Source organism: Xiphophorus couchianus, chromosome 17 (assembly GCF_001444195.1).
Source record: "Xiphophorus couchianus chromosome 17, X_couchianus-1.0, whole genome shotgun sequence".
NCBI lineage: Eukaryota > Metazoa > Chordata > Actinopteri > Cyprinodontiformes > Poeciliidae > Xiphophorus > Xiphophorus couchianus.
In genome coordinates, this window is record NC_040244.1 from 1,058,089 (window position 1) to 1,078,817 (window position 20,729).

The 20,729-nt window shown below is 38.6% G+C and overlaps 1 protein-coding gene across 3 annotated transcripts in view; it reads left to right on the forward strand.

Moving 5' to 3' along the window:
• Positions 1 to 20,729, forward strand: part of LOC114160787 (thyrotropin-releasing hormone-degrading ectoenzyme) — a 165,029-nt gene that overhangs the window by 35,179 nt on the left and 109,121 nt on the right. For all 3 annotated transcript variants that reach the window (XR_003598850.1, XM_028043578.1, XM_028043577.1), the window contains exon 4: positions 6,098 to 6,224. Coding sequence is in view for 2 of the 3 variants with exons in the window: in XM_028043578.1 (XP_027899379.1) it covers positions 6,098 to 6,224 (127 nt within the window). In the remaining variant the exon portion in view is untranslated. The remainder of the gene's footprint in view (positions 1 to 6,097; positions 6,225 to 20,729) is intronic.

Consider the following 20,729-nt stretch of genomic DNA (forward strand, 5'->3'; position numbering starts at 1 on the left):
TTAGTGTCAGTTACCTGGAAAACTACTTCCTGTCAGTGACGGAGGAACAAAATGGAAAAATAAAGATAAAAAACATCTTCCAGATGTTCCCTGTAAACAGTTTGCAGAACACAGTCAAACAGAAACGCAATTTTTCTATTTTAAATGTCAGAAACTGAGTTACAGTCGAATGGTTTAGATCCTGTTAAGATGGCCTGGATGAATCGCAATTAATTGATTCTTAAAATAATCACCAAATAATTTAGGAATCCATTAATCATATACAAGAAAATCTATTTGCTCAACTAATGACATATTTATAGCAGTAATTAATCCAAAACTGTACAAACCATATAAACCTTTGCCTTTACGATGAAAAGACCCAGTTATCTGAGTTCAACCCAGAACTGCTTTAGTGTCAGTTTTAGATTCACCTGGTTCAAATTCTGCAAAAAATCGTCATTTAAGCAACTTTTTCTATCAATTATTAATCAGTTAATCTGAAAGATGATCACCAGATCAGCCTTATTGAAATGACAAATCGAGCAGAAAGAGCTGAACGTTTCTAAATATTTTTTAGCTGCAGTTATTACAAACGAAGAAGCGTTCTCTAGAGCAGTGGTTCTCAAATGGGGGTACGCGTACCCCTGGGGGTACGTGGAGGTACTGCAGGGGGTACGTGAAGCTTTTCAAAATATCTTTAAAAAATCAGTAGGCTCCTCATAATAAGTCTTGGGAAAAATTAGTTTGTAAAAAGTTCGATAAAATATAAATGTGTGCACTGAAATGCACTGAATTATTATTTATCTATATATTTAATTTTGTACCATTACAGAGACCAATATAAATTAGCAGCGTTTTGCATATTTCAGTTTTGACTGGTTTTATACCTTCCTGGTGGTCACCGTCTTCTGTTTTTCTTTTTTGTTTAACCATGCAATGTTTGCAATATGGATGTATTTGTCAGGTTCACTGATATAAGTTGTTTGTCTTTAATAAATCAGACAGTGATTTTACAGCACTGTACCTCTTTTTAATTCCAAAAATGTTTTGCCCGTGTCAGGGGGTACTTGACTAAAAATATATTTTTAAGGGGGTACATCACTGAAAAAAGTTTGAGAACCACTGCACTAGAGGAATGCTGCTGTTGCATTTTATTATTTTAAAATTTTAATTTAATCCTTTATTTGCGTCTTTGACTTTATTCCTAACGTAAAACAGGCTTTTTAAACATCCAATTACTAAAATAACCGTCTTTCCTCTGCCTCCAATAAAAAAAGAATTGAACTCTTGATAAAATGTCAGTTTGTTGAACTGAAACCAGTCCAACAAACTGGACTGGTTTCATCAGAACTTTTCTGGTTTTGCTCCCTCTGAAGTGGACACAGATGTTTTGTCTTGATTTGTCTTCCTGGGGTTGTGACCTGGGCGGCGCCGCCCGCCCACTGTCGTGTTGTCTGATTGGACCTATCTGTGGCGCGGCGGTGCCGGGTCAGCGGCGCCGCTGGTTCCGTTGGCCGTCTGAGGCCTGTTGATCCCAGAGTCAAGGACCGGAACCGGCCGAGGCGCCGTCAGCGTCGCTACCGGTTGTTAAACCATCCATCAAATTACCGTGGCAACCAAGCGTCCATCACCCCATCCATCATCCAAGGGCAACAGACGGAGCGCCGCAGCGTCGGCAGGGAAGTCACGGACGAGCGAAGAGATAACAAGGAGAGAGAGAGGATGGATCCGCCGTCTGATTGGAGGAGAGAATCCTGACTGATGCTTCAGTCTTTTCAAACACCAACCGAGTGAATCCCGACTTTATGATGCTGGCGCCATAAGTTATAGAGAGCAGCTTCTGATTGGCCCACGGCGCCGGTTCTCCTCAGAAACCCAGTTGGTTCTGGGTCCTTTGCTTCACAATCCGCCGTATCGATTTGGAGAAGTTCAAGGTGCAATTTGAGAGTTTTGTCAACTTCGCCTGTTGCCACAGAAACCGTTTGGATGTCCAGGAGGGAGTGTGAAGCTTTTCCTTTCTCTGCTGCTGAGAGAAGCTTATTGCTGTGCAGGAGGTCGGGTTCATTTTTTTAAAAACTAACAGAACCGAGCTTTTATCGACCGTTTTTCATCTGTGTTTGTTTGCACATGATGCAGGAAGAGCAGCTTCCTGTTTCTGATCCTTCAAATTAAACAAAATTGGTGTAAAATGTTTGTATTGCAAATATTTTAATTTGTACCACTATCATTTTAAAAGTAATAAATGTTTCCAGAGGTCACTCTGCCTTTCCACATTTACTAAATATCATGAAATATCGTGTCAATCAATTGTCCTGGCTTGGAATGGATCCACTTTTTTCACTTCCGATATCTGAAGTTTGATGTCGGCCGATACAATAAACAATTTAAACATACTGACATGAAAATTTATTTGATAATTCTGCACCAGGACAGCACTTAAAAACACCAACAGAACCAATGTACAAACTTTTTCCAGTCAGCTGACAATAAATTTGCACTAATCTGTGATAGATGCAATAAAGCTAGCTAGCTTCTAAGGTATGCTAGCAGCTAGTTAGCGGTAGCCTCAACTGCTTCAAATCACAGAACACAGAATGAAGATGTGAGGGCGACTCAAACTTTTGCCTGTCAAAAGTCCTACGGGAAAAAAAAATGCTTAGTGTGAAATTAAATTTCTGTCGAGACAAAATTAATGAGCTGTGATTAAAAGATTAAAGACCAACTTTCTTTTAATGAAATTAAAGGGGCAATAACATACAGAATCTACTTTTTTGACTTTTAAACTATTTTTTTTATATTTTTCCCTCATCAAAAACAAAACCTGGAGTTTTGCTTTAATTTTTTAATGCATGTTTAAGAAATCCTTAAATCTCCATGGCAACCATACTACTGTGCAAATGCCTGGGTGGACCTAGCACCGCCTTTGTAGCTGTAGCTCCTCCCCTGCTCAGCTCCTTCAGACTAGCCAGCAGCAATAGCAAACACCTGGTGGAACTTGAGCTCGTTAAAGGAGCTGCTGCTCAGGGATAAAAACGTTGTTAAAGGGTTAATAGAGGAGCCATGTTGTGATGACTTCCTGAAGGCGGAGCTTCAGAAAGAGCAGGAGTTTTTAAAGAGACAGAGGCCCAATTTCAAGGCGTTAAAATAGTTAAATTCTTTTACAGTCATATATGATACAAACAGCATTTTATGACACCTGAAGGTAACATTGACACTTGATTGTGCTGTAAAACACACAAGGCCTTCATTTTAGATACCCAAATTTAAAAGTTTTTAGTTTTTTCCGGATGAGCGGACGCCATGTTTCAGTCGGGAAGCTCCTCCTCACAACTGACGGATGTGACTGACGGATCTTCCTGCTTCTCACCTGGAGGTAATTTAAAGTTTCAGCTTCAGCAGAGCTGCGTGTTTTCGTCTCTCTGGAGGGAATCCACGGAGAAGCGGCTGCCTGTCTCCGCCGCTGCCTCAGTTTCAGCAAACTTCAGCCTGAAGGGAGCAAAACTCTGAAGCTTGCTGGAAAATGCGACGCGTTCAGGATCTCAGCGGGGAGAACATGACCGCGGGCGTTTACGGAATCGTCAGGAGACTCTTCTGAATTCAGCAGCTCCCCGGTGGCCGGCCCACATTTCAATAAATCCTCTCACTCTGAGCCGATATTCAGTCAGCTGGCTGCAGCCGGATGAAGAGACAGGAGCTGCATTTTTATTCAACAATCACTGCAGAGCTGGATCCAACCGGGCCGGGACTCTGGTTCTGTTGCACCTCACTGCTTCATGTTTATTCTTTTAATGAAAACTTAAAATATTCAGAAAATCTGTGAGTCATGAGTGAAAATATGGCAGCTGTATAACCAGAGATTCAGGTACCGTTCATATTTTACAACCTACACTTCTGTTTTATTTTGTTTTTATTGGGATATTTTGGGATTTATCAACAAAAGTGGAGGAAAGTTACGTGGAGGAAAAAATGTCATTGTTTAAAAAAAAACAGGATTGCTAGATTTAAATAGAAAAACATCTTTGAAATTTAAAATACATTTCCTTTTAATCCCATGCTTTGAAATAAAATCCAATGCAACTGCATTGAAAAATTATCTGCTTGTGGACTGTTGTCGAGAATTTGCCTCAAACCACTTCAGGCCTCATTCCAGTCAAGATGGAGCGTATATCCCACCTGTCAATTCATGTTACAAAAGTACAGTAGAAGCTTCTCATCTCTCCCCTGATTGGACAAAAAAACATAAATTCAGACCAAATCTGTGATTTTCCCAAAATGAAGGAGTTTTTGGAGGATAATGCAGTAAAAACATGCTGACTTTAATTCTGTAAAAAGATTATGAATCCATTTCCGGAGCAGAATCCGTCACAGGCTGCAGAAAAAACTGATGGGGTTTGTAGTTTTGTCTCATGACACAAACTGCAAATTTCCCATAAAATAATTCAGCCTAAGACACAGAAAACATGTTTTCAGTAAAATCATAACTATCCCACCTGATATTAAAGTAAAGTCTAAAGCAACTTTACTGGAGACAACAGTCGTAATAAAAACTCATTCTGCTCCTTCCTGCAGACGGTTTGTGCTAAATTAGTATTTGTGCCGTGAAGCAGCCGGGGAGATTTTTACTGTTAGCATAAACTCTGCATTGGTTACATGATGTTCTCTGACCCTTAAAGCGCCTCCACACACAGACACTTGGAGAGTGGTCATAAAAGTGCTGAATCGATTTCTCCCAGCATAAATCCAGTGGAATGGCCTTTTTGTGTCAGGGCTTGATCCATCTCGTCCCGCCATATTCAGAGCGTCTAGACCGGCCCTTTAATTTAATTTCTGTTTCTGTCCGTGCGTACGGGGAGCCGACAGGAAGCCGTCTGGCTCGCCTGCTAATAAACATGCTGGAACACGCCTTCGGTGCGTGAGAGAGGGAATAATCGGACGCTGTGAACAGAATACAGACGAGACTCTGAAACTGATGGCCTTCAAATCCTCTTTGCTTCCAACTGTGAACTGATTTACTGAAAAACAATCAGACCAGCTCAGTTCTGGGATCTACCCTGGAGCACCATGGATTCCCTTGGTGTCTATAGAGCAGATCTGAAATATTTAAAGAAAATGCAGTTTGGGAGGATGGAGAACATATGCTGGGTTTCAGTTAGCTACAAAGTTAAAAAGTTAGAATTTCAAAATAAACATTCGTTCAGAAGTGGAACAACCAATATAAAATAAATAATAAACCGACAGAAACAATATGTTGACTACCTGTAAAAATAAACTAACAAATCTTCTTTTAAATGGTTCAGAAAGTGCAATTAGTAATTCTAAATTTAATGTAAAATAAATAATAAAGCTTAGAATTAGACTGAATAGATCTGCTCTGTGTCACGATACTTGATCTAGATTTTATTTCAATATCGGTACCGATACAGATATTGGTATCGGATTGGTGCATCCCAACAGAAACAATTTAGAAATAAACCGCATGGTGTTGATGCAAAAATCAATAAATCAATTAATGACATGAGAAACTAAAACAAGCTCAATAATTTCTATTTGTATAAGTAGTTTAGTTTTTCCTCTTTTACCAAAAACCAGATAAAAGTTTCCAGTTTGGTGTTTTGGTCTCAACCTGTTTTTTTGTTTCAGTTTTGTGTCCAGAGACGTCATAATTCATTTTATTTATTTTTTGTTCATTTATTTTAGATATTTAAAATGTCTTCCAGTTTCAGTATTAAATGTTTATTACAATGTTTTCAAAACAATATTATCGTTTATTGTAATAACTTCTGAGACGATTTATCGTCCAGCTGAATATTATTGTGACATCCGATGATGTCACTCAGGAGCTTTTCATAAACTGGGTCATCAGTGGAGCATCATGTGACCAGGCAGGTTTGGTAATTGATCAAATTAGTTCTGTGTTTTTTGGGATTTAAACCTTTAAAACTTTTTCCTGCTGCTGTAAATCCAGTTTTATTCCAACTGTCTCAGCCGGGTTTCATTTCCTGTTTGACTCGGACTTTAACGACTCGGCTTTGGATATGAAGAGGCTCTAATTCCACTTTCCTGCTCGTGTGTCCGTCCTCAGATCCGTCTCACTCGTCTCTCTGTCCGTCCTCAGATCCGTCTGTACGCCCGGCCGGACGCCGTCTCCAGCGGCGCGGGCGACTACGCTCTGCACATCACCAAGAGGCTGCTGGGATTTTATGAGGACTACTTCAAAGTGCAGTACTCCCTGCCGAAGCTAGGTAAGGCTGCGGATGTCCTGGTTCTGGTTCTGTTCAGCTGTGAACTTTGTGTCTGATTCTTGTGGCCTTGTTCAGGAGATGTTCAGTTTGTCTTCATTCTGCTAGAGTTCTGTTATCTCTGATCCGGTTTGGGATGTTAACCTTTTGCCCTCTGTGTCAAAGGTCAGACAGTCAGTTTTTGTTTTCTTCAGCTTCAGAGGATTTCTAGCTCCTCCTAACTTAATTTACAACAGGAATATCCAAACCTTTTGATGCTGAAAATATAAACTAAACTTCTAATATTTTATTTTTTATTATAATCACAGAATACTATGGTTTTTATTTTTACCTGCTAAATAAAAAAATATATATTAGGACTACATTTAATGATTATTTCAGTTATCAATTATTCAGACAAATAATTGATTTTCTGACAATTAATCAATTATTGGTATAAAAATCTTTGAAAACAAATTTCAGCTTCTGAATTTTAAAAGCCTGGTTGGTTATTGAATGAGCTGCTACTGTTCTTCATCTTAAAGTATTCTTTATATTGTAGTTTAATTTTTCTACATTTAAATCTGGAAATTCTCTAATTCTCTGTTAACTTTTAAAAAAATTTGTTTTTAATTCTGCTAATTAAAAACCTACTGAGTGTCGTTTTAAATTTCATCAACAGATCATGTCGAATATTAAAGTTTTTGAACTGAATTGCTGAGGTTATTTTTACTATATTTACTGTATTATCTCAGTAAAAACTGAATTTCTGCTTCCTGTAAAGCTAAAACTTTCCTGTTTGAACCAGAGAAGTTTTTCTGAGTGTCCGGGTTGAAATAACATCCGTCATTGGAGCGACTCTGAAAAAATGATGTCGTTGTTTTCTGTGCAGTGCACAGGGCTAAAGCAGCGTAGTTCATGTTTTGGTCATTTTGATTTACATTCGGAGGCGTGACTGTCATTCAGATGAACACCAGCCCCAGCCTTCCTTTACAAACTTGTTTTCTTTTCTCTGCTTAAATTAGTTTTAGTTTTATTCAGTCAGCACTAAAGTTGGGCCTTATTTTAGTCTGGGTGTAATTTAATCTTTTTTTAAACAGAAAAATACTTGGAATATAACATTGGCTATTATAGTGATCAATGATTATGTTAGTAATAGTTTATTTTATCCATTATTCTGATTTATTGGATTAAGAAATTGGCGTATACCTTGATGTTTTCAATATGATTGAAACAATTTTTTTAAATAAGAAAGTTTTACTTTTTTATTGCTTGACTTAACATCAGTATAGTGGATTATTCGATTAATAATTTAATGCAAACGTTGTTAATTGATTTTTACAGACCACATGTTTTGTTTTTTTCTTAATTTCAGCAAGTTTTTACTTTTTGTACAGTTCTGGCTTAATTACTGCTCTGAATATGTTTTCCTTTCAGCATATTGGCTTTTTTATGTATTTTCCAGTTAATGATTCATCGATTACTAATTAGTTGACAATTATTTCAATAATCAATTAATGATATTATCAATTTAATATATTATGGATTTGATTTTGATGCAGAGTTAAATAAACAGTTAAATCTTTTTACATTCCACCCATATTCAGTTTTATTTAGACACATATTTATATAAACTATTAATTTTATCATATTTTTTGCTTACCCTAGAATAACTTACCTTCTTTAAAACAACTTTTTTCATGTAATTTAAAGTGATTAACAGTTTCCAGATGAAATATTTTGGTTAGTATTGACCATTAGTGGGCCGGTGGCACCACCTGGCCCCCTTTTGGCTCCGCCCCTGACACTGGCTGCTAAATCTGAACTAAACAGAGTAAAAACCAGAAAGGTTTCCTGTTTTCTCTGTGGCTTGTGGCCTTGGGCTTCCACCAGATTTATTTCTAACGTTCTGTATTTGGACTCATGCAGTACCGGCTCCATTAAACATTTACACTCCAGAAGAAAACGACTCGGTTCAATGTTGGTTCTGTTAAAAAAAAGGGAAAAAAAGAAAGAAAAACCTTCAGCTGAAGTCGACATAAAAAAATATAGGCCATTAATTTTAATAGATATAAAAGGACTACACGGGAAGTAAATCTACAATGAGGTCAAAGTCTTTTCAGCTCACAGTGATGCACTTTTTCTGTTTCAGAGGAACCGCTCATAATCAGCTAAAGAAACAAGGCATTAAAAAGCCACTTTGCTTTATTTCTGTGACGGGTTACACATTTTATTACCCATTTATGAAATATCAGTAAAAAATAGCGGATAAAATCAGACGGTCTCTAGCAGCTGAAGAGCCTCATTAATCTTTATCCACAAACATAATTATTAAACAATTAGTAAAACAAAATCAGTAATAATCTTTGAACAACAATTTTATTTGATGTTTAAGATGTTTATTAGTAATTATGATGAAATCTATTTTGTAAAATATAAACTAAAGAAGATAAAAACAAAGATATGCAAGAGAAAAAAAGTTCAATATTACCTGAACTGATTAAAGGTTTCACTTCAATAAATTTATGCTAATTCGCAAAATGGCCACAGCAAAAATTGTGAGAAAACACCAGAGTCATTTGGTTGTTTTACAATAATTGAATATATCTTTTTAAAAATAGTATCTTCTGTTGAGTCTTCATCACTCGGTCAATGTTTACATAATTGAATTCTGCACCTAGAAATTAACCGAAGCATAAAAAACTAAAACTACTACTGTAACTAATACAAACTGAACAAAAAAACAACAATATTTAATATAAATATAATAAAACTAGCAAACACACTCTAGAAACTGATTAAAACTAAACTATAATAAAAAAAGCCTAAAACTGTTCTAACTCTGGCCCATAGGGAAGGAGTCGTCACAAGGACCTCTTAGCCAATCAGAAGCCTGCTTTAGGAAACAAGTAGTTTAAAATAAAAATATGTATTTTAATCCTTTCCAATTGCATCCTGAGAGTGTAATAGTCTCTTTGTAGATAAAATTATTGTTTATGGTTTTACATTCAATGTTTCAGGTTTAAATCTGAAGGATAAGATATTTTAGCACATTCAGAGGAATTCAAACAGCATTTCCAATGAGAATAACATCTGAGTCATAAAAGTGCTGCTGCTGAGAAACTTTAAAAGGACGATTAATCAACACAAAACTTTAAAAGGAGAAAGTCGGTTTTATGTTGTCATGGGAACACTAATCAGATGCATTCAGCAGCTGTTTGGGTTTTTAAACTCGTAGCGTTTTCTCATGTGAGATGCGACGTATGTTTACAGCCTCCTCTCTCCTGTCTGAGTTAATAAATCAAATCCAAACAGTCAGAATCCATCTCTTTAAATTTCCTGTCCTTGCTTTGTTTTCCTGTTTGTTTGTGTTTTACGCTCCTGTGCTGCCAGAGCCAATTAGCTGCGTTAAAGTGGAGCGTTTCCTTGTTTCATCTCCACACCCAGACGAGCTAGCTAGCGTGATCACTGCGCCTCCATATTGGATAAGTCAGACACTTTGTCCCTGTCCACATTCATTCGTCACATTAGGAATTCTCTTTCAGTCCGACTTCCTGTTTGTTGGTGCGAGCCTGGAATAGGTCTGACATTTAATTTTCCTCTCTTGACCTTTGCTCTGATATTAGCTGCATTAACAGGTTGAACCAAACTGAGATGATGTGCTGCAGATCAGGTCACGGAAAGGTCAAAACCTTTTCACCGACTGGTCAAGAAAGCTGAGAAGATTTCCTTTAACCCACTGACTGTGGGACTAGATATTTATGCTCATAGTATTTAAACTGAGTGGTAACTGCATTAAAAGCTTTTAACAAACTTTAACTTAAAGTAAACATCAAACATTTAAATAAATTTTCAGGCTCCGCCCCATTTCTCTCTGCTGGGATGTCGAAGATAAATGTTTATCCAGTTCATTTACTAATGTCTTTATCTCTAAAAGTAAATATAAATTAATGAAGTGTAGCAACAGATTTAATATCTGAATGCTTCTCTTTTTCAGTTTTGTTTAACATGAAAAGGTTTTTTTTTTTTAATGGATCCAGATTTTGTGGCAGTTATTTCTATCCTTTGGATGATTCTAAAATGTTGTAAATATTTTTGTAAATGTTTTAAATAATTACATTTTTTACAATGATTATGTTAACCCCACCCTTCATCGACTTATTAGCATTAGCATTGGGACCTTTAGCATTAAAGGCACTGGAACTATTGGAGCGTAACTACACTTAATGTTAATGGTGTTAGGGTTAAAGCTATTAGCATTTGTGCTGTTAGCACTAGCTTTAGCATGATGGATTTTAGTATAAAGGCCCCAAACATTACAGCTTAAATGTTAGCATTTCTCCACGTTAGCATAGGGTTGCCATAAAACCAAAATGAGCATTTTCTGCTCTACCAAATTCTCACCAAATGTCCAGAAGCATTCGGCAGCTCGGCTTTTTGCTGACCTGACGACACAATCAGTTACCCAGACAACACAAGCTGTTGCTGTCTGTTGAACAGATGAACTTGTAGAAATATTTTGGTGTCATTAACATAATTACTAGCATCATTTTGCCAGATAGATGAAATGAGCTTTAATTTTTCCACTTAACGCTGTCATGCAGCAGGTTAGCTTATTAGCTTATTTCAGAGCAGAAACAAAAGGCTGCATTCCACTTCTCCATCTGTTCCTGTTGTTGGACCACAGAAAGGAAACCAGAACTTAATACAAAATGGAACGCAGTTCTTAAAGATATTTGTTTAGATTCTGAATGAGAAATTGTTTTATAATGTGTAAATATCAAAGTGTTTAAAGGCCTTGATCCTGATTGTTTTGGATCCTTTATTAAGAACTTCCAGACTGCTAAAGACTTTAGCCTAAAGGAAAACAAAAGGATCAAAGATTAACTTTTTTTTCTTCAAAATTTACATTTTGCACATTTTTGTAATTCCATTTGGTTTTCTACTGCTTCTAAAAACAAACTCCAAAATTTAATGTTTATTGGTTTTGGAAAATGAGCTGTTTCAAACTTTTCTGATTAAGTCACATTGCACCGTTACCTAGCAACCCAAGTTAAGCTCCAGCACGTTTGGTCAGCTGGTTTTACTGTAAGTGTTGTTGACTTACAGTCCAGAAACCGCTTACTGAATTCTTGTTGGTTGCGCAGGAGGCTCCACATCTGCTTTTCTAGAATGTACGGCTGTAGAATTGCAATTCTGAGTTGACAAGCAGCAGTTTAGTTGGATTTAAAGTGACAGAGGCCTTAAAACAGCTCATTCTGACAGGACCAGACTAAGTCTGATTATCTAATATTGGTTTTGTGTAAAAAATGAAATGAATAGACCATAAATCTATCTTAAGCACAATAAGTCGACTTTAAATTCAGTCAGTTGTTGTTTAACCCAACAGTGTAGGATTGTTGGATGAGTTCAGTCTTCTACTGTGGATTGTGTTCATCCAGTCCATCTTGTTTTTATTCCTGGCTTTTCTCCGTGGCGTTGTACTGATGTTGACATCAGTTTTTAGCCCAGCTTCCCCCGCCCCTCTTTGTATCCGTGTGCGGTCCCACAGCCTCAGGGCTCCATCTGTTGTCATGCAGGGCATCGAGCTCCCCTGAGAACGGCAGGCAGAAATGATGAGCTGAGCTACGAATTTAAAGGGACAGAGAGGGGAAGCTGCTCTGCAAACACACACACACACACAAGAACGACTTAAAGCAGGAATGGAGCAAAGTCTGGCTCAAACTTTACTTCCTTTAATCTCACTATATAACATTTATGTTATGAATCTCCAATATAATCTGAGCTGGATTAGAAAACAGGCATTTAGTTGCTAAAACTGTTTGGTTGTTGTTCTGATTATCAGAGAGCAATATGGACTTAAAGTTTTGTCACAATATTTTGTTCTCTTGTGATAAAAGTAACAATAAGAACTATTTATTACTTTTTCTAAGTAACTACGGCAACATGAAAACGTCCCGCTTGGTTACAAAACTGACAGTTTTTCAAAGAAATTTAAAAAAAGAGGTTGATCTGCTGCAACATTCAGATTTCTGGGTCAGAATTTAAACATGAAATCATGGATCCGTCCCGTTAAACGTTTTACTGGGATCTTGTAAGTTGAGTTATTTTCTGTCTGTCACCAACCTCAGCTGAGCGAAACGGGTCTAACTGCAGGAAATCCTGCGGGCGGCTCGTGGCGTTCGGAGCATTCAGCACGGAGCGAGCTGCTTCCCCAATCATCACCTGCACTCCTCCACAATAAGACTTCCTGTTATCACTGTTAAATATCTGACAGGTCAGGACTGAGTGATGGATGACTGATCAAATGAGAATGGAAACCTTAAATTAAGCAGAAATGATTCTGCAGATGATTTGAAACACAGAACAGATAAAATAACTGAACGTGTCAGAATCCCAAAGTAATCATGGAGACTTTTGAGTAAAATGTTTTAATTTATCACATTAAAAAAAGTGAAATCTGAAATAATGTCTTCAATTTCGCAAAGAAGTTTTTACGCTCACTTTAAGGTGTTTTTTTTATTGACTTTTCCGAAAAAGTTTGTTAAATTTCACAATTAAGTTCTGACGTAGCACACTCTCCCATTTGTTTGCTGGGAAAGTTGGTAAGGCAAACTGGTGAGGCACAAAATTGGCACCAAACTTGGCATTTACAAAGTCAAGACTCTGTAAGTGAATCTCCACATTTTGTTCTTTCCGGCTGTAACGTAGCATCAACGTCTGGTGAAATCACTGTCTGTGTAGCCTGGTTGCTTCGCTCCAAACCACTGAATTTTAATGCTCCCAGTTTGCATGTTCTTTTTTGCGACATTTTAAAAGTTCACTCAAAATGTATTTGTCAATTGGATGGAAACAAAACGACTGACATCTTTTGAGGATGTCCATGAAAACAGGAGTGGTGTAAAGGTGGATCTCTGTGGAACGCCGTCAGCAGCGTTGAGGTGTTTCAGATTCTACAAGCCTCAGTTAGTGTTTTAAATATTAACATTAATGACTGAAATGTTTGAACTACTTATTCTGGACAGATGTGGTTCTTTCTCGCTGCTCTGAGTCAAACCAACTAAACCCTGTGAGCAACCTGTTCCCCTCCTGGCCTGTGGGGGCGCTGCATCAAGAACCACTGAAGGAAATGACACAAAAACCTCTGAAGACACTGAGAGCAACTTCCTTCTTCATGAAATGTGAACAAAAATGGAGTCTTGTCAGATTTTAGTGGTTGGAAGATTTCTCTTTAGTCTTTGGTAAAAAAACTATGAGCCATTTCTCCCTTTACAGCTAAGCTAGCGCTTTTGTTCTGCTTACATTTACCCAGAATGCTCTGCACTATAGTCCACTTCCTGCTCCAGTCTGCTTGGTGTTCACATATTCATTCAAACTGCACCAGAGTTCACTTCAACTGAACCCAGACGGAGGTTTGGAGGACCAGAGTTTGATTAGCGTCCACACCTCCCAGAACGAACTGGACTTTCTGGGCAAACGGACTGGAGTTGGATTGAAGCGGACTGAACAGAACAGAAAGTCCAAACACAGGAATCAAGTCTGTTGAGTGTAGCAGAAATCCTTTTGGGTCTCGGAGTTCTGCTGCTCCACTTTCTCTCCGTCTCTGAACCAGAACTTGGACAGAGTCCAGTTCCGTCTCGGTCTCTCTCTTCATTCGGAGCGCTAAGTGGCCTCTCTGGGCCTCCGTAGGAAGTCGTTGGACTCGTCCAGCTGGGTGGAAATCTTGCGGCGGCAGGCTCAGGTGAATTCCTCTCATTGTGTGTGGGAACCCTCCAAGTGGACTAATGTGTTCTGTGGAGTTCTGGCTCCATCTGGGCTCCACAGAGACGCGCGGGCAGCAGCGCCCGCGGCGCAGCGCTCTCTCAAACAGACACTCTCCCTCTCCCTGACTCCTGCATCTTTTCATCTCTTCCTTGCATCTTTTTTTCCCGCCCTGGCCGTTGCTCTCTCTCTCTCCAGCCGAGGCTCCGGGGCGAGCGCAGCAGCAGATGGACCAAAGCGAAGCGCCGGCTCATGAAAAACGGATGCTCACGGAGCTGCAGGCCACTCAGCTGTCGGCCGGCTGCCGCCGCCATCCGAGGTGATCCGCAGACGCTCCGGCCATAAATATTCCATAAAACAATGACGGCTGTCTTTCCCAGAACAAAGAAACTTGAAAACGTTTGCTGCTGCTCGGAGCTGCGGAGGCAGGAATAAGTCTGGAGGTTTTTATGCTGTTAAACATCAAAATGCTTTTAAAAAGCTCTTAAAATCCCACTTGAGATCCAGAAAACATGTTGAATTTATCAGTTGGATCTCCTGAGAAATGTAAGGAAACAATTCCTGACCAAAGCTGAGAAATATTACACTTTAAATGAAAATAACAGGGCGCAGTTGGTAGCACTGTTGCCTTGCAGCAAGAAGGCCCTGGGTTCGATTCCTGGCCGGGGTCTTTCTGCATGGAGTTTGCATATTCTCCCTCCCTGTGAATGCGTAGGCTGTCAGGTTAATTGGTCTCTCTAAATTCTCCCTGTGTGCATGGTTGTTTGTCCTGTCTGTCTCTGTGTTGCCCTGCGACAGACTGGCGACCTGTCCAGGTGACCCCGCCTCTCGCCGGGAACGTAGCTGGGGATAGGCACCAGCAACCCTCCCAACCCCATTAGGGACAAGGGTGAACAAAAAATGAATGGATGAAAATAACAAAGTTAAACACCGAAATGTTCTGTTACTGTGCAGCAGCTAAGCTTTTTTACTTTCGAACAATTAAGATGCATAACCATGGCAACAAGTATATTTCTTATAACCAGAAGCCCAAATAATACTCTGACCTCAAATCCCAGAGGAAATGACAGGAGGAAGTTCAAACCATCCATCATAACAATCTTATCCCCTACTCCAGCATCGCTCTGACTGAACGACCAGAGTAACGTTTAAACTCACATGTGAAAATGGCTGCAACAGATGTGCAATTATACAAATGTGATCAAATGTGCTGGAGCTCAGCTTGGGTTGCTAGGTGACGGGCTGAGCTCTGCTAGTGTTGCTAGGTAACGGTTCAAAGCCTGCTGATTCCAAAGGTTTTTGAAACGGCTTTTTTTCCAGACACCAAGAAGCCAGAAGCCAAAAACAGCTGGATAATTTTTTTTATCATTTTGTCGTTTTTAATTTAAAATTGTTTTGATTGGCACACTAATAAACATTTCTGAACATTTTTCATCTGTCTTTCAAAAACAAACTTTACAAAGTTAAAATGACTAACTACACAAATTTTGCTAATATTATTCGCAAAACAAGGAAACTAAAATACAATTATAAAAAATAATTACAACTAAACTAATCCTAGATGGAAAAACAGTTGGTCACATGGTGAGATTAGGAAAAGTAGTTATTATTCAGTCAGATCTTAGAAGCATTTAAGACCCAAATGAAAATATAAAAAAGTGATTTTTGTATAATAGATCTTCTTTAAACAAAGTTATTGAAATTGAGGGATTATTTTTGTTAAATTAGTGTTTTATTCTCAGACCAGTCATGGTTAAAACATAAAATGCTATTTAATTTCTCTAAAATATAAAATTTTACTGTACCTACAATGTAATATCATAGGAAAACTAAAATATTATATAAATTAACAATTAGATAAGATTAACTATAATCTGATTAAGTTAGTGTTTTGTTCTCGGAGCAAAACACTCTGAGTTTCTCTGGTGTCAGAGAAATGTTTCAGAACATAAAATGTTAATTTAGCTACTATAACAAGATATTAACAGTAAAAAATGTTTTGTTATAGTTAATAGTTCATGTTTTATGTAGTTTTTATCTCAGGTTTGGTGCTGGAAAAGTTTGAATTAACCTTGAATTGTACAGTGGGATTTTTCCTCTAACATAATAAAATAATAAAACTCCTCCCACCGCCTCAGCATCGCCTCCACCCTCTCCGCTCTGCCTGAACTGCAGCAGTGAGCTTGTTAACCCCAACTTGACGTTTTCTCCTCGACACCGTGAAATCGATTCACCTCCGTATCTGCGCGGGATCTGAGACTGGGAGTCTCATGGTGGGAATAATCCCGTTAAACTCTTCCTCAGAGGTCCCGGATGGGCCCGGTCACCGCTGGAGATAAATCCCCGGCTCCTGACTGCTTCCAACCCGCTTCCACACGCCGTCCCGAACCGACCCGGCGCTCATCCATCCTGTCCTCCCAACCGCGCAGCAGACGCTAAATTACCTCTCGGTGGCAAGGTCCTGGAGAGAGATTGTTTAAAGACTTTGGAGGGAAAGAAACGTCGATAACATCTTTATTCGCTCCTGTTTTGTGCGGCTGAACAAAGAGCAGCACAGAGGATGTTCTGAAATCTGCCTGATCTGACAGGAAATTAATTACTGGCTTTATAATGAGATATTTCTGCTCCGTTATCTTTTAATCAGTTAATGAAATGATCATTTTACTCCTGGTAATTCTCTTTAATGGCAAAGAAAGCGCGAATTCTAACATTTAAAGAGAACCTTTTATATTTCTTCATATAAACCGGCTTTAGAGCCACAGAAAGCAGAAGAAATGAAAAGACAAACTGCTTTGTAACAAACCAAATATGACTTATTAAGATAAAACAGAATTAAAAACTTTATTTCAGTTCAGAAAGGTGAAACTAATTACAAACTGCATTTCCATTTACCTTAAAATTGTGCAAATTGGAATCACAAAACAAAATTTGTTTAAACATGAGAAGAATCATCAACGATCAACAGGATGTTACTACTGCCGGAAACAACAAAGAAGACTACAGCAAGTTGTTGGAGGATGATGACTCAGCATGTTTTTTAATGTCTTATCGCGTGAACAAACTTATTCACGTCTGACTTTATTTCTCCTTTAATGAAAATATCAAAATTGTGTTTATTCAATATTGGTGGAATATTGACAAAGTTTTGTCACGTTTGTAATAGAACCGCAGCTACTTTGATGCATTTAAAGTGTTTATTTTGGTTGAAATATTAGATAAAACCAATAAAAAATAGATATTTATAATAAATAAAAGTTGTATTGTGACTGCAGTCCAGAAAGAGAACCATAGAAAAGTGGTGATTGATAAACTGATGGATGTTTATGTTCTGGTCCAAACTGTATTACATTCATTATTACACAATATTATTATTATCATTTATGCTTCAACTCATAAATAGTTTGGTGAACTTTTTGTTTTTTGAAAATGTAAAACTATCCAAGTTAGACAGCAGCTTACCTGCTAATTTAATTAACGTTGAAACCAAAAGGAGCTTGTGATGAAAGCTTCATGGTTTATGTAAGATCTGAACGCTGTGAAGAGCAGAGCTGGACGATTCTGCTGCTTCGTTCTGCAGTGAGGAATGAAACGGAGTCGGACTCATCAGGACATCCAGTGATTAAATGGATCTAATTACTGCTTTTAAAGACGAAGCAGCAATTTCAGAGTCAGTAACTCGTTATGTAACAGCCTCACACGGAGCGGATCGGGTTCGTCCCGCTGTCAGAACCAAAGACAAGCGACTAAACAAATGAAGGGGATGGATTTTCCAGAACAAGGCAGAAGGATGAGACGCTAAGCAGTTCGGATGGATTTTCAGAAGATACACTGTGAATAATACAGGCAGCAGTTCACCTGAGGAAACGCCAATTGATCAGAGTATTGATCAGTGGTCTGGGTGGATCCTTCTCTCTGCAGTAATGAGGCTTCATGGGGTTTAAAAAAGTCTTGTAACATTTCAGTAGCATCTGCTCAGCAGGGAGGCGGAGTAACCATTGAACCATCAGAGACCAGATGGAGCATTTTCACTGGTTTCAGTGGAAACATGCAGAATAAATCAGGTGTTAAGATGTTTTATCATAACTCCACTCAGAGAAACGGGACTTTTTATGACCTGTAATCACTATTTTTCACAAGAAAACATGAAGGAACATCAGCAGGGCTAGATTTGATCTTCAAGATCAGAAAAGTTCAACAGTTTTTTGTTATAGATGACTTATTATGTTTCCCTGAACAGGTTAGAATATGTCTGTCCTATACAAAACATGTTCACCACTTTTTTTTCATTAACTACAAAATAATTTGTAGTTCATGAGAGTTCTGCTTACTTTGAGTTGTTTTAGGGCTTATTCAAATAACTCACATTAAAATGTCTGCAAACAGATGAGCAATTATACAGCCATTTACATCTTTGAAAAGCAGAAGTGGAGCCTCCTGCACAACCAATAAGAACGCCTGGTGCACAGCCTGGTCAATTCGCTCAAAACCAGTAGGTGGAAACATGCCTAATTCACTTTTTACATCATTTCAAAGGTTTCCTTAAAATTTTCATGACAATTGAATGAAAACATAGCTTGTTTTAGCTGTATGCAGCTGATGTCAACCTAAGGAATGTCTCCAACACGTTTCCTCTACAGGAGAAAGAGGGCCTAGCTTGGTGCTACAAGTGACTGTAAATGTCTTTATTTGCCTTCGTTTTGTTCAGGATTTCAAAGGTATTGGTCGGTTGGTACCATATTTTCTTAAGTTTAGCTTTCTGGCTAATAGCCGAACTCTGGAGACTGGAAGCTCATACAAAAAGCTCCTGATTTAAACCCCATATTGTAGGAAAATGGATAAAAATGGCTGACTTCCATTAAACCTTTTAAACGTTACTTTAATCCGTCTTAGCCGTAACTCCACTGCTGTTGGATGGGATTTTAATGGACTATTTTTACTTCTGGTCTGTACACCTCTTGTTTTGTGAACATCATTCGCTAACCCGACCCACCGGTGTGACATATTGATTTCAGAAAGTGGGCGGAGCTTGTTGCTAGCGAGCAAGTTGAGGTGTTGATGTGGTTAAACTGGCAGCTGAATCACAACTCTGGAGGTTCACAGTTCAGTCGGAGATATCCAGATCTGTAGGCGGTGTGTGTGGGGGGCGTGCAGTCAGGTGTGTTTCAGTGTGTGCAGTGCGTTGGCTGCCTTGTTAAGTGGCTGGTTGCCAGTTTGTTGACTCAAATGCTCCCTGGCATCAACACCAAGGTCATCACACACTTCTCTCTCCGCCGTTTTCTGCAACGTGCCCCCCTCTCTGCCTGTGCATATAACTACAGTACACACACACACGCGCGCACGCCCACACACACACTGAATAGAACTGAGTGAGTGTTCACCGGCCTCTCGCTGACTTTATGACCCAACATCTGTTGCCATGGTAACGCCCATCCATCTCTGCATTTCTCCCTCGCTGGATTTCATTTATTGCCAGATAAAAACTAATCCTCATGTATGGAAACAATAGAAAGTCGTCTCTGTGGTTTTGCTGTCTGGCCTCCCAAAATGTCTAAATTTGGACACATTTTCTGTTTTTGTTCTTTTTTATTGAAGAGTTCAGCTTTTCGTAGTTATTAATCACTGTTTTATGTTCAGTGCTGCGTTCAGTGACATTTTGGATTAACTGTTGAACAGAAGCTACAGCTCACCTAGCTTATTACACGTAGTTGCATGTAGCATGTTAAAGTTGGTGTCCATTAGATTAGCACCGTGCTAGTTCTAAAATTAGCATGGTAGCTAGCTAATCACTGAAGTTCCCTAAGTACAATACTTCCTACTGTGTTAAATACTTGTGTCTGGTTCAGTTAAAGTATTATACTTTAACTAGCCTGCAATGGTGACCTGTCCAGATGACCCCGCCTCTCACCTGAACGTTAGCTGGAGAGGCACCAGCACCTCCTGACCCCACTAGGGACAAGGGTGTAAGAAAATGGATGGATAGCATGCTAACACTTACTTGCATTCATTGTTTTTCACCTTATTTTGGAAATACCAAATCACATTCATTCTTTAGGATACTTAATTTAAAAATGCATTAAAATGCTTTAGTTGGGCCTTTTTGAACTGGGAACCGAGATAGTAAAGAATGCAGACAATGTGTAGGTGTAAGCTAACTTTCTAGCGCCATCTATAATGTTATGCTAACATTACTGTTCTTGCTAATGCTAAGATAGTGGACCTCAATATGCAAATATCAGAATTAAGATGATAAAATAGGATGTGAATGACTTATGGGAGATATTTTGTGTCTTATTTCCCTTTGCTGGCTGGTGTAATACATTTCCATCAGCCGTGTTAGAAATGTGTGAGAGGTCACAGTACAAAGGAAAAGTGGCCTCGGTTTTACCGGAGGAAAATGATTGTTATTCACAAGCTTTTTCTCTGTGATAGAAGCAAAAACATGTTGTCCATCATTTTGGATTTGTGTTCCTGTTCCATTATGCAGCTGGAACCTGGGAATAGCATAATCATGAAGAGCCACAACATTCAAGATGCAGAATCCAACCTCTTCAGTGTCTGTGTTTGTGAATAAGTGAACATTTCAAACTCATTTCACATGGAGAATCATAAAACCTGCTGACTGATCCGAACGAGAAGGCGTGGTGAAGATGTTTCCCCAGGTTACCAGATTAGCAGGGCAGCTCAACACTCTGATGATGATGATGATGATGATGATGATGAAGGGAATCAGTTATGCGTCTCCTCAGTGCCTCAGCAGCTGATGTTTCC